At 33.8% G+C, this 12176-nt stretch overlaps 1 protein-coding gene across 17 annotated transcripts in view; it reads right to left on the minus strand.

Annotated features, from left to right (window-relative positions):
* The window catches only part of LOC126892901 (MAP/microtubule affinity-regulating kinase 3-like), a 592659-nt gene that overhangs the window by 35607 nt on the left and 544876 nt on the right, over positions 1-12176 (minus strand). For 13 of the 17 annotated variants that reach the window (XM_050662736.1, XM_050662738.1, XM_050662745.1 and 10 more), the window contains 2 exons: positions 11873-11923; positions 699-755 (listed from right to left, as the gene is read on the minus strand). The exons of 1 other annotated variant lie outside the window; for it this stretch is intronic. In XM_050662736.1, coding sequence (XP_050518693.1) covers positions 699-755; positions 11873-11923 — 108 coding nt within the window. The remainder of the gene's footprint in view (positions 1-698; positions 756-11872; positions 11924-12176) is intronic. 3 more of the 17 variants (XM_050662747.1, XM_050662742.1, XM_050662746.1) reach the window with 2 other exon arrangements.

A 12176-nucleotide genomic window follows, 5' to 3' on the forward strand; every position in this document is an offset into this window, starting at 1 on the left:
TTCACATCACTCCTTAAAAATTCCTTCTACATCTTTTGAAAAACTTCTCAATTGATCTTGATCAACTTCTGAAGAATCTAAAATGTCACCCAAGAACCTACAATGTCAATGAAAATCCTGATTACACCTGAGCAAATCAGACTGAATTCTCTAAAGCTGCATAACACAGAAAAGCTCAATGGGGAAGCAAGATAAGCAAGATAGGCCGAAGTCGTATTTTAACCAGTACATCAGATAAAACAAAGCAGAAAGATTAGCAATCGAGAGAGAAATAAAGAAGTCTTGTGAATCAATTGCAGCCATCCGTAATCTATCTAATAAGAAGAAAGCATGTGAAGATTCTGAGTCTTCGTCCGAGGAAGTACAAATTCCCCTAGATGGACAAAGAAAGGTTCCTGATTCCTCTATGTTTTCCCTTTTTTAACACCAAGGTTGTATTACACATCGCCGCGTTACTAGGCTAAGTATGTTCATATAAAACTGCTGACTCTATAAGGTTGACTTAAAGTATACCGAAATGTTATGAAACAAGAGACGCATTGTATCTAGTTTTCTATTGAAAATAATAATTAATATGTATTGCGATATACTATTTTTCATACTTCTAATTTTGAATTTATAAGTATTTGTAAGATAAGTCCTTTACTATTGCAATACTACAAACTGGAAAAACAATTCTCGTCTTGATTTTCACTTACCCCACTGCAGGTAAAGGTGAGTTGCCATGTTTAACTTGTTGACCTGGTTCTAATGCTCTGAAAATAAAAATTAAAACAAAATGATAGAAGACAATGGTATATTAGTGATGGTATGTAGGCGGTATGAGTATTTTAAAAGAAAGAAAAACTAAAACGAGTACAATATGAGTGTTAATTCGGAAACTGAACGTATCTGCCATGCACAATGTATGTAAATGACTACTTATGCTCAAACAGGACTAGTTTTTTCGTATTTTACCATGCTGTCATTTTCTTCTCTTAATATAGATAGTCACCATAGAACGAGATCCCACTGCAGAATCACTACGTTCTAATGTTAGTTAATTAAAATCACATTTTTATATAAATTTAAGAATTTGTTAAAGCAGTCATCTTGTCAAACCACTGGCATTGCGCGCTAGCTTTCTTTCATTTTATCCCTGATACCTCGCGTTTTTTACAACTGGCAACCCGGATTTGCGGCCATTTTTTCACAGGCAACTTTGTATCATCGTATTAAAAAAAAAATAGTTTTAATTTGGTATAAAAAAATGCACCTACGACATGAACGACATTTTTTTTTCAAAAATGAATTACTATTAATTTTATTAAAATTAATTGCGGCCACTTTTTGACTGGCAACCTGTTATCGATGTATTCTCCTATTAAAAAAAATAAAAACCTTATTTTGTAAAAGGTATATGTTTTAAAAATCCCTAAAAAGGGCTGTATCACAAAACGTTTTCGGAATCAATATTCCATCATCAGTGTCATCACAGGTTTACATGCTTTAAGCCATCAAAATGTACGGGTAAAAACCCTTAATTGATTTTAAACAGTTGGGGTTACATTATGTTATCTTATTTTGAAGGATGTTAAAAATATTTCCGGATTAACCCCTGGCATCACATGACATCAACCATATTGGTTGGAAAATTGTAGGTGGAACCCATGGACCTATAAACACAGATGGACTCAGCTATTTACATAAAATTGTGAAGCCAAAATTATTTGAATAGGTCACAATCTAAGTACCTTCACATGTTGTCACGTATTTTTATTAAAATTTCTTATTCGCGTATTGCTGAAAATGTTACTCTTTTATGTCGTGTCTACAGATGCTATCAAACTAAAATAATAATTGTTCAGTTATATTAATTTACATATTGAATGGTAATTAAAATATCAAGTGTTCATATCATTGAATAATAGATATCAACCAATTATTGTATATGTAGAAGCATTGAAACTATAAATAAATGGCAACGGTGTTTGCATTTCTGTCTACAAACGTCCATGTCAAATATTCCATGTTTGTTTACTTTTTAAGGTAATTGAGGAAAAGTTGTTTTTCGCTATTTTGGCTATATTCTGAGTGATATTTTGTGAAAAGTGAAATAAACATACATAATAATGGTGCTACAGTGTTGCATTTGCAAAAAAAACTAAACATTTATATCCGGATCTTTCATTTCATTTGTAAGTACTGTTTATTTACATTTACATTATAGAAGGATGAGGAAGTCTGTTTACATTTTGAAATATGTCTTTCATAGGCGTACCATTGGGTCCTTCATATTAATGTATTGAACAAGATATTAGTTCATTAAATTATATATTTTTAAATTGTAAGTAGACATCATCTGATTTAAAAAGATCTGTTTAGTAGCTTTTTAATTTGATATTTCTCATGCATTCAAATCAATTAGTGAAATGAATAAAAAATTATTTATTTTTCCATTTATAATTTTATTTATAATTAGAAACCAGAAGAAAAACTGGATTTCTAGGATTTGTTGTCTGTAAAGAGAGTCTGAAAGGTCTATATGATACTTATTTGGTGAAAAATTTGAAAAGTATGTTTTAATACATTATCAAATAGCCCAGTCCGGATAGCATTTGACCTTGCATTACGAGCTGCCCCAAATTTTATTTCTCTAATTGTTAGTGGGTGTCAATAGTAGTGTAAATTTAAAATCTCGACTAAATTCCGCCGTTGCGTTCGCCGCCATCTTGATTTTAAACGAGAACCGCTTTTGCTCAATATCTCCGCCATTTTCAACTTTTCGACAAAAAGTGTAGAAACTGAAATTGTCGAAAATGCGATTTTCTATAATTTCGTTTATTATAATTTTTTTCGTGCGGTCGATATTTTCCGAGTTATGGGGGGAAAATAGTGACAGTTTGAGCATAATTAATGAATTATTGGATTATCTCGTTTATTATCGTTTTACAACAAATAAGTACCTATACAAAAATGAGGAGAATTGTATTTTGTACGATTTTAATCTCTTTTATTTTTTTGATAAAATCAATATTTAAGGTAGTACGTATCCGGTAAAGGTGCGAGCGTAAGACCTGATTGATTTTATAGCAATTGTTTTTGTTCAATATCTCCGCCATTTTCAACATTTCGACAAAAAGTGTAAGGGCTGAAATTGTTGCAATTACGATTTACTACAACTTTTCGAGAGAACCAGTGGCGGGTCTACGTGGGGGGAAATGAGGAAATTCCCCCAACAGAGCCCAAAATTAAAAAAAAAAAATGTTGAAATATAAAAATACAGTAGAACCCCGTAAATCCGAACCCCGCGAATCCGAACTTTCGGCAAATCCGAACCAACGGAAAGTGAAAAAATTTTAAAATTCAAGACAAAAACTTAAAAACATGTTTATTATACAGAGTAAAGCCAGAATATTGGACAATGTAGGATTACTAGGACTTTGACATTTAAAATTTCTTAAAAATAAATATTATACTTTAATATATAGGTTTATAAAGTGTTTTAAACACAAACTTACTTTGGTTCTCTCGTAGTCAACTTGAGTCCAAAAATATTGTCCACACTCTTGCGAGAACGTTTGGCTACTCAAAATCACAATGAACGCTTTGAACTACTAGTTAAGGCTAACTTTCGGATAATCCGAACTTTTCGGAATCCGAACAGGCTGTCCCCCCAATTAGTTCGGATTTGCGGGGTTCTACTGTATATTAGCTGACATGAAACTTAAAATATCGACAGGCAACTTCAACCCATAAAACCGGCTAGTTAATAAAATTAAGTGACATTAATGCATATAAGTTATTGTTATTATGTATGTCTCTTATGTACTTACTTTGGTTGGTGTTTCATTGGGAATTTCAAAAACTTTATAAAATATAATTCTCTTTATTTTTGTTTATATACAGTGATGTCGTAAAGTTCATAATAAATGAGACAATTCAATAATTATACTTCCCCTCCGCTTCCACTATTTTTCCCTTTAACTCGGAAAATATTGATCGCATAAAAAAATTGTGAAAAAGAAATTGTAGGAAATTGCATTTTCCAACAATTTTAGTTCCTACCTTTTTGTCGCAAAGTTGAAAATGGCGGAGATATTCAGCAACAACGGTTCTCCTTTAAAATCAATATGGCGGCTAATGCAACCGCGGAATTCAGTCGAGATTTTAAATTTACACTAATATTAATCTCCCCTAAAGGAGAGAATTATAAAATTTGGTGCATCTCGGAAGCAAGATTCAATTCAGTAATTATGCTCCCCCCACCACTTTTTACTATTTTCCCACTTAACTCGGAAAATATCAACCGCATAAAAAAATGTTAAAGAGAAATTGTAGGAAATCATATTTGGAAAATTTTAGTTGAAAATGGCGTAGATATTGAACAAAAACAATTGCTTTTAAATCAATCAGGTCTTACGCTCGCGAGATTACCGCATACGTACTACCTTAAATATTAATTTTAGCAAAAAAAATGAAAGAAATCAAAATTGTTTAGAATTTAATTCTCTCCATTTTTGTATAGGTACATTTTTGTCGTAAAACTAATAATAAACGAGATAATTCGAGATAATAGAAATGATAGAAAATCACATTTTTAACAATTTTGGTTCTCATACTTTTTATCGAAAATTTGAAAATGACGGAGATATTGAGCCAAAACGGTTCTCGTTTAAAATCAAGATGGCGGCTAACGCAACGGCGGAATTTAGTCGAGATTTAAAATTTACACTACTGTTGACCCCCCTAAAGATTAGAAAAATAAAATTTGAGGCAGTTCCTAATGCAAGGTTAGGCTTGTTATTCGTCTAACCCGACTGGACTACAATAAATGTAGGTAGGTACTTTAATTTGACCAATGTATGTTTTTTAATTGATTTGTTTTATCATAGTATTATTTGATACGTATTAAAAAATTAACTTGAGCTTAACTATATTGACATTATATTAATTTTAATAACAAATAAAATTGTTTTTATTTTTTCTATAAAAACGTGATTGTTAATATTTATACTCTGTTTTTTTTAATTAAATTCTTTGAACGTGTTTTTATAAATTATTACTACTTCCAATTATTATTAACGCCTGAATTATTATCCCCACGAGTAATAATTCAAGCACGCTTATGCTCATTGAGGAAGCGTCACATTCTATCGATACCCGTTTTACTCCCCTTTACCCTCTAGCCCAGGAGTACCGAAGCTTCAAAACAGTGTGTATTCAAGGTATGGTATTGCTGAGTCCATCTGTGTTTATACGTCCATGGTGGAACCTTACATGGCAGAGTTTAGGTGACACCTGTTGTAAAAATGTAGGTGGAACCTTACATGGCAGAGTTTAGGTGACAACTGTTGTCACCTAAACTCTGCCATGTAAGGTTCCACCTACAATTTTCCAACCAATATGGTTGATGTCATATGATGCCAGGGGTTAATCCGGAAATATTTTAACATCCTTCAAAATAAGATACCATAATGTAACCCCAACTGCTTAAAATCAATTTAAGGGTTTTTACCCGTACATTTTGGTGGCTTAAAGCATGTAAACCTGTGATAACACTGATGGTGGAATATTGATTCCGAAAACATTTTGTGATACAGCCCTTTTTAAGGATTTTTAATACATATACCTTTTACAAAATAAAGTTTTTATTTTTTGTGATTTATGGTATACAGCCAGTACAGGAATTTTTCCTTGTGATATATTCTCCTATTCTTAAATTTACTTACAAATGTGATTTAATTAACATATTATGAACTAGTGATTCTGCAGCGGGATCTTAGACTAAGGCCCATTACTTTATGTCTCGATTAACAGCCGGTTGGTTAACCGGGGTTTAATAGGGATCTCTTTAGGGTCTCTTGCGATGCAATAAATGCAATAACAAGTATTATTATAATTATAAATAAGTATAATAATAATTATAATTGCATTTATTATAACCCAAGAGACCCAAAAGAGGTCCCGATTAAACCCCGGTTAACTAACCGGCTGTTAATCGAGACATAAAGTACCGGGCCTAAGAGTTGTAATGATTTTGTCAAAGCCAACTTTGAAAGATGCCATTACCAATATATCTGCTATTGGTGATTTTTGAAACTAAAGGTACGATTCCGACAACGACTGCAGATGTCAGATGCAGTTGTTGCCGTGACAGACGTCACTACTTTGCACTATTAAGTTGTATGAGACTGATTCCGACATCTGACTGCAACTGCTGTCCGGCATAACGTCAGTTGCTAATAATTATACAAATTAATAGTGCAAAGTAATGACGTCTGTCATGGTGACAACTGTAAGTGCCGTCCGTGGGGACTGCAGTCGTTGTCGGAATCGTACCTTAAAGGTACGATTCCAACAACGACTGCAGACGGCAGAGGGCAACTGCAAACATAGATGATATAATAACAAGTAGATTAGGCCAGTTCCGAAAAATAGCGTAACGCGAAGCAGTTCGGGTCGGTGGTCTATCTATCTCTCTTTACCGGCGATTAGCTTTCTCTCTTTAGCATATGATAGCCGCCGCCTCTGTGTTTGTGTCGTTCCATTACTCCCACCTCTTGGTAGATACGCTCACACTCCACGACAGACAAAGATAGCTAGACCACCGTACTTGATATTGGCGTTACACCCTGATGCATTGAGTGGCATGTAACTAGCCTGGTCTATTGTTAACATGTCTCTGACTGCAAACGGCAGTTACAGTTGTTACCATGACAGACGTCATTACTTTGCAATATTAATTTGTATATTTATTAGCAACTGATGTTCTGCCGGACAGCAGTTGCAGTCGGATGTCGGAATCAGTCTCACACAAATTAATAGTGCAAAGTAGTGACGTCTGCCACGGCGACAACTGCAACTGACGTCTGTAGTCGTTGTCGGAATCGTACCTTAAGACATATTCAGCTTACAAGGGGATGGTATGGATTTGAAAATAAACCTTAGTCGATTCCTAATATGCAAATAGGATAAGAACTTCGTTCCCTAATATACTTACTATTACACGTTGCCACTTAACTATTTCATGTTTTTCCAAAATTTATTGTTTTATGTTACAATACACTTTAGGTGCAAAATAAACGCAACAGATTCAGTTTTTACTTTATTTTTAGGCCCATTACAATAATTTTTTGGGCAAACAATTATTGAGCTACAGAACAAGACGGCCAATTTTAACTTGCATCTACACTCTTCAGTTATATGCTTGCATTTTAGTCATCATTAAAAGGTTGTTATAGAACCGTTATTTTAAAGCACCATGTGAAATAACTTCGCAACGCAATTTTTTCAAAATGCCATTTTTGTTAATAATTTGCTATCACGGAGGAAGACCGTCATATCTCAAAAAATAAGTAAAAAATGGACTATCTTAAGGAACATTTTTCAAATATTCTATATTTTTTGTGTGATAACGCCATAAACTTAAAGTTAGTTTATACCTATGGCCGCAAGATGGCAGAACGGCCGTTACTGTTATTCGAAAAGTTGGTTCGACATTTTGCACCATACATATCTCAAAAACACAATACTTTATGTGAAAAATAATGTATTAGTTTGAGTTGTGTCAGTCTAGTAAAGAAGTTGAGGTTATGTCTAAAATGAGTTGTGGTACGCTTTTGAGTTATTTCAGTATTTTAGAAAATTATTAGAACCTTTTGAATTCTTGAACCCAACTATCTACAAATTATTTCAAATTATGACGTTTAACAATAGGATTAAGAAAGTATGGGATTGACTATAGGCCCTTACAGGGTAGTATACTGTATACAGCAAAGCCAAAATATTAGTCTATTCGCAGGTATGAGTAGTTTTATGATATTTTCAAAATTCACCGATTTTTAAATGGCCGTTTTTGAAAATTGTCACATTTTTATATATAACGGTCTTTTTCCAAGGTAGCGAAATATTTTTTCCTACATTCTATTGTGTTTTATATTTGTTATAATGCAATGTAATGTAATTCATCTCATCAACAGTTCGATAAACGTGATTTTTTTTATGAGACTACTTTTCTCCTCATGTGTCCCTAATGTTAGTTTGGCAACGATTTTATTTGACTTTTAGCGAATAGGAAGAACTATTCGCTCCGTGCGTGACCACGACAAATATGACAACTTTGGCGAATAGTTATTGAATAATAATTTTTTTCAATAGATATTTCGCTTACCTTATTATTGCCCTTTTGATTTTTATTATTTATATTTATATTTTTATACTGACTTTCTTCCCTTCCCCGATCTGATGGTATATTCCTATCGTCAAATAATTCCATTTTGTGTTTCACACACACCACAAAATCAATAGTTCAATAGACCCAGCTAATGTTGAAATCTGGTACTAATAATGCACACTACCTAATTGCTTTCGATGTACACTTAACTGATGTTAACACCGACAACTAAACTATAACGAAAAAGTAAAGAAAAACCCTTAAAATTGATATGTTCTTCAGAAAACTTCCAAATATCCGCTTTTTAACTTGACGTTTATTTGACACTCGAACTTATTGTTTGTATAATAAATTTTATCAAAAATGGTAAATAAATATTACATTACAGTCAAATATGTCATATGTGTATCATATTTTTAACGTCAAATTGTGTTCGCCAAAAATTTCAGGCGACTATGCTAGGTATCGCGTCAGTCATACAAAGAGCGAATACTATTACCAACACTATCATGTTTTTTATCATTAAGTTGTCACTTATCAACCCATTATGTGTGAAAAAAGGCGCAAAAGTAACTGCTCTTGTTGAAGATGGACGGAGTTGTGAATATGTTGCAAGAATCCTTCATGTTCATTGCTCTACCATCAAAAGTGTATTTCAACACACTGGTTGGTGAGACAGGTGGTGGCAGAAGAAAACTACTGCTATTGATAACACGATTTCTTCACGTTATAACTTTGCGAGAGAAGATCGACTGAAGCTAGAAGTAGACAACGCTCCACTAAACATTTGTACTCACAGTATGTAGTTAAGTGCACTATGTATAAAGTAAGGAGTTATGTTGAATTGACCAAAAGTTTTCCAGTTACGGTTGGTATACATCAAGGCTCTTCACTGAAGCCCTGCCTGTTTAATCATGTTATGGGTATACTGACAGAGAAGGTAAGGCTCCTTGGCCAATGCTCTTTGCCGATAATATCGTGTTAGTAGAGGTGGGCAAAGAAATGGAGGGTTGGCGAAGGGCTATTGAAGAGGAAGGACTTAAGATTAGCACGTCGAAAACGGAGATATGTAGTTGAGAGCAACAGGAATGGTTGGGGACATGAAATGCTTGAAGAAAATTTAGAACGAGTAGGAGAATTATTTAACTCATTCGCTGCCGACCATGGTTACTTCAGGTGCCGTTCACGCGCCAGCAAGCAATATGATTACTTCAGTCTGGTGCCGTTCAAGAGAACGACTCCTAGCCGAGTTCTATCCTCTTCGATAGGCAGTGAATGGGTTAAATACCTTGGATACTACATAACCGAAAATGGGACACTAGATCAAGAAACTTCTCACATAATACAGGACGGTTGGTTTAAATGTAAACGAATGAACAGGGTAATCTGTGATCGAAAAATCGGGTAAAGGTTAAAAGGAAAGATATACAAGAGTGTGGTGAGATCTGTATTGGTGTAGGGCGGTGGAGTCTGGCCTGTGAAGATATAGGAAAAGAAGATGGAGTTAGCTGAAGTGAAAATGTTATGGTGGATGTTAGGTAAGACTAGAAGGGGCAGGCTCAGGAACGATTTGATTAGAGAAAGACCCGGGTGACTAGTCTCAAAAAAGCATGAAGACTACAATGGTTTAGTCAGGTCAGATGTAGAAATAATAACTATGTAGGACGAAGGTTAGAGCTGTTAGAGGGTGGTGGAAAGAGAGGTAAAGTCCAGGAGAAGATGGAAGAACAGTTTTTCAGAGGACTTCAGAGGTTTAACTGAAGAAGACAACGATGAACAGAAATCAGTATCGAAGAGGAGTAAGCAACAGCGATCGCTGAAAAGGAAGAAGTAGTAGTCCAATGTGTAGCTTTCATTTTTATGACTTCGTTAATAAGAATATTCGGCTATGGAGCTTCTATGATTTTGTCTTGATCTACAAGTAGTTTGGTATGGTATTAAACATTATGTTCGATAGCTGTCGACGTACGACGCAGTATATTCAACTAGTGGTTGCTAGATATTTTTCAACTACGTTTACTAGGAAAGTAAAGGCACTAAAAAGCAGTCATGAATGCTATAAAAGCTAAGACACCTTATTATGCAAAATATTTTATGTTAACTTTTAATCTTTCATAAATATCTACTCATCAAGTAAACTGATCAAATAGTAGATAAAGCTTATATGTACTTGATTTATATCAGACATATAACTACAGCATATTATTCACTTTAAGGACAAATTCAATATAAACACAGCATAGGTGTGATCAGGGATCATTGCCGTAGATACTTTCGTATTGGTCAGAAAAAAGCGTGTCTACGTTTGGTAAGTATTATTTAGTTATGTACTTATCATTCAGAAAGGTACTAGGCCGAGGGCCACGAAGAAGATCTCTAACACGAATGGCAGACCAAATGAAGAAATGAAGACTCTGATTGGAAAATCCCTATATGATGCCGTCCATCTCTCACAGGATTACAACCAATGGAGACAGCAAGGTAACAATATTGAGTGTCACCACGCCCTGACAAAGGCTCAAGAAACGAGGAGGAGGACTATTCTTGTGATACGTATAGAGGAAATCGAAATGTTTACTTGATGGAATGTTGATAAGGTAAAAAAAATGACTGACAAAAGAGCAATATACAGGGAGTAATACTATTTATTAAAAGTTATATAGTTTATATAAATTTTTTTATATTATCATCACTTTCCATTAAAATATAATAACTTTGTTTAAAAAGGAATAGTTGGTCAACGCAATGAATAAATTTGTTTGATTCCAATTGAGACAGTCACCAGATGTAACCATCATTTCTATCAAGGTCGCAACGTCACGCGTAATTACGATAAATCCAAAATGCATAGACACCAAGTTGGATACGATCCTATTCATAACACACCAACTCGCATACATATTAAGAAAAATAAATATATGGAAAAATATATTTAGAAATTGCATTAATGATGTCATATGTATAATGTATAGTAGCAAGACATAATTAATTCAATTTCTAAATATTCTTTCATATCCTTATTATTCTTAATATGTATGCGAGCTGGTGTTATGAATAGGGTCGTATCCAAATTGGTGTCTATGCATTTTGGATTTATCGCAGTTACGCGTGACATTGCAACTTTGACAGAAATGGTGGTGACATCTGGTGACTGTTTCAATTAGAATCAAACAAATGTATTCACTGCGTTGGCCAGCAATTCCTTTTAAAACAATGATAATAGAATAGATCATTTAGAGCAAGACGAGAGAAAAACCAATACAGACGCGGTAAGAGAAAGTTAGGAAAAGTTTGAAAAGAAAATTGATACTGACGAACATGAGATCAAACCAAGATTAAACTACAAAGGGAACCAGCATATTGACCACTTTATTATCTATCATTTAGTAATTTTTTACCAATAATGCCTTGTTTTAAAAATGGTTAAATTTCCACAAATCAATTAATTTTATTTGTATTTTATGTAGAATAAGGATATAAAATAATGTGTTGTATCCATCAGTACGAACGATCCTTGTTTATAGTTCATACCAAAAATCAGCATCAATGAGTAATTATTATTCATGATAATCAGGCATTAAAGATGTTTTGCCATGCAGTCTAATCAGCCCATAGATAAGAAATCCACTATTCCTCATAGCCACACATTGTGGATTATCTCAATCTCAAATAGAATGCCAAAATAATGCAAAAAAAGTATACAAAAATGGTACTCACAAAGCTCTGTTTTGATGACCGGTTTGGTTAGATTCAAGATGACTTCTGTCACTAAAAAAAGGAAATAAACATTATCAAAAACAAAATAAAAAACACATAAAAGCCCTCTTGAATCCATTGTGCAGGTGTTACTCCCAAATTTCTAACGCAATTAAGCCAACTTATGCTATCTTGGTATAAACAGAGCATTGCGTGTGCAGGTGGACCTTTATAGTGAACTTCCCTGTGGGATAACGTACAACTAAATCATGTTGTCAGATCGATATTCACAATAATTAAGTATTGTAGCAAGAAGAACAAGTGT

The sequence above is a fragment of the Diabrotica virgifera genome, chromosome 9 (genome assembly GCF_917563875.1).
Source record: "Diabrotica virgifera virgifera chromosome 9, PGI_DIABVI_V3a".
In the NCBI taxonomy this organism is placed as follows: domain Eukaryota; kingdom Metazoa; phylum Arthropoda; class Insecta; order Coleoptera; family Chrysomelidae; genus Diabrotica; species Diabrotica virgifera.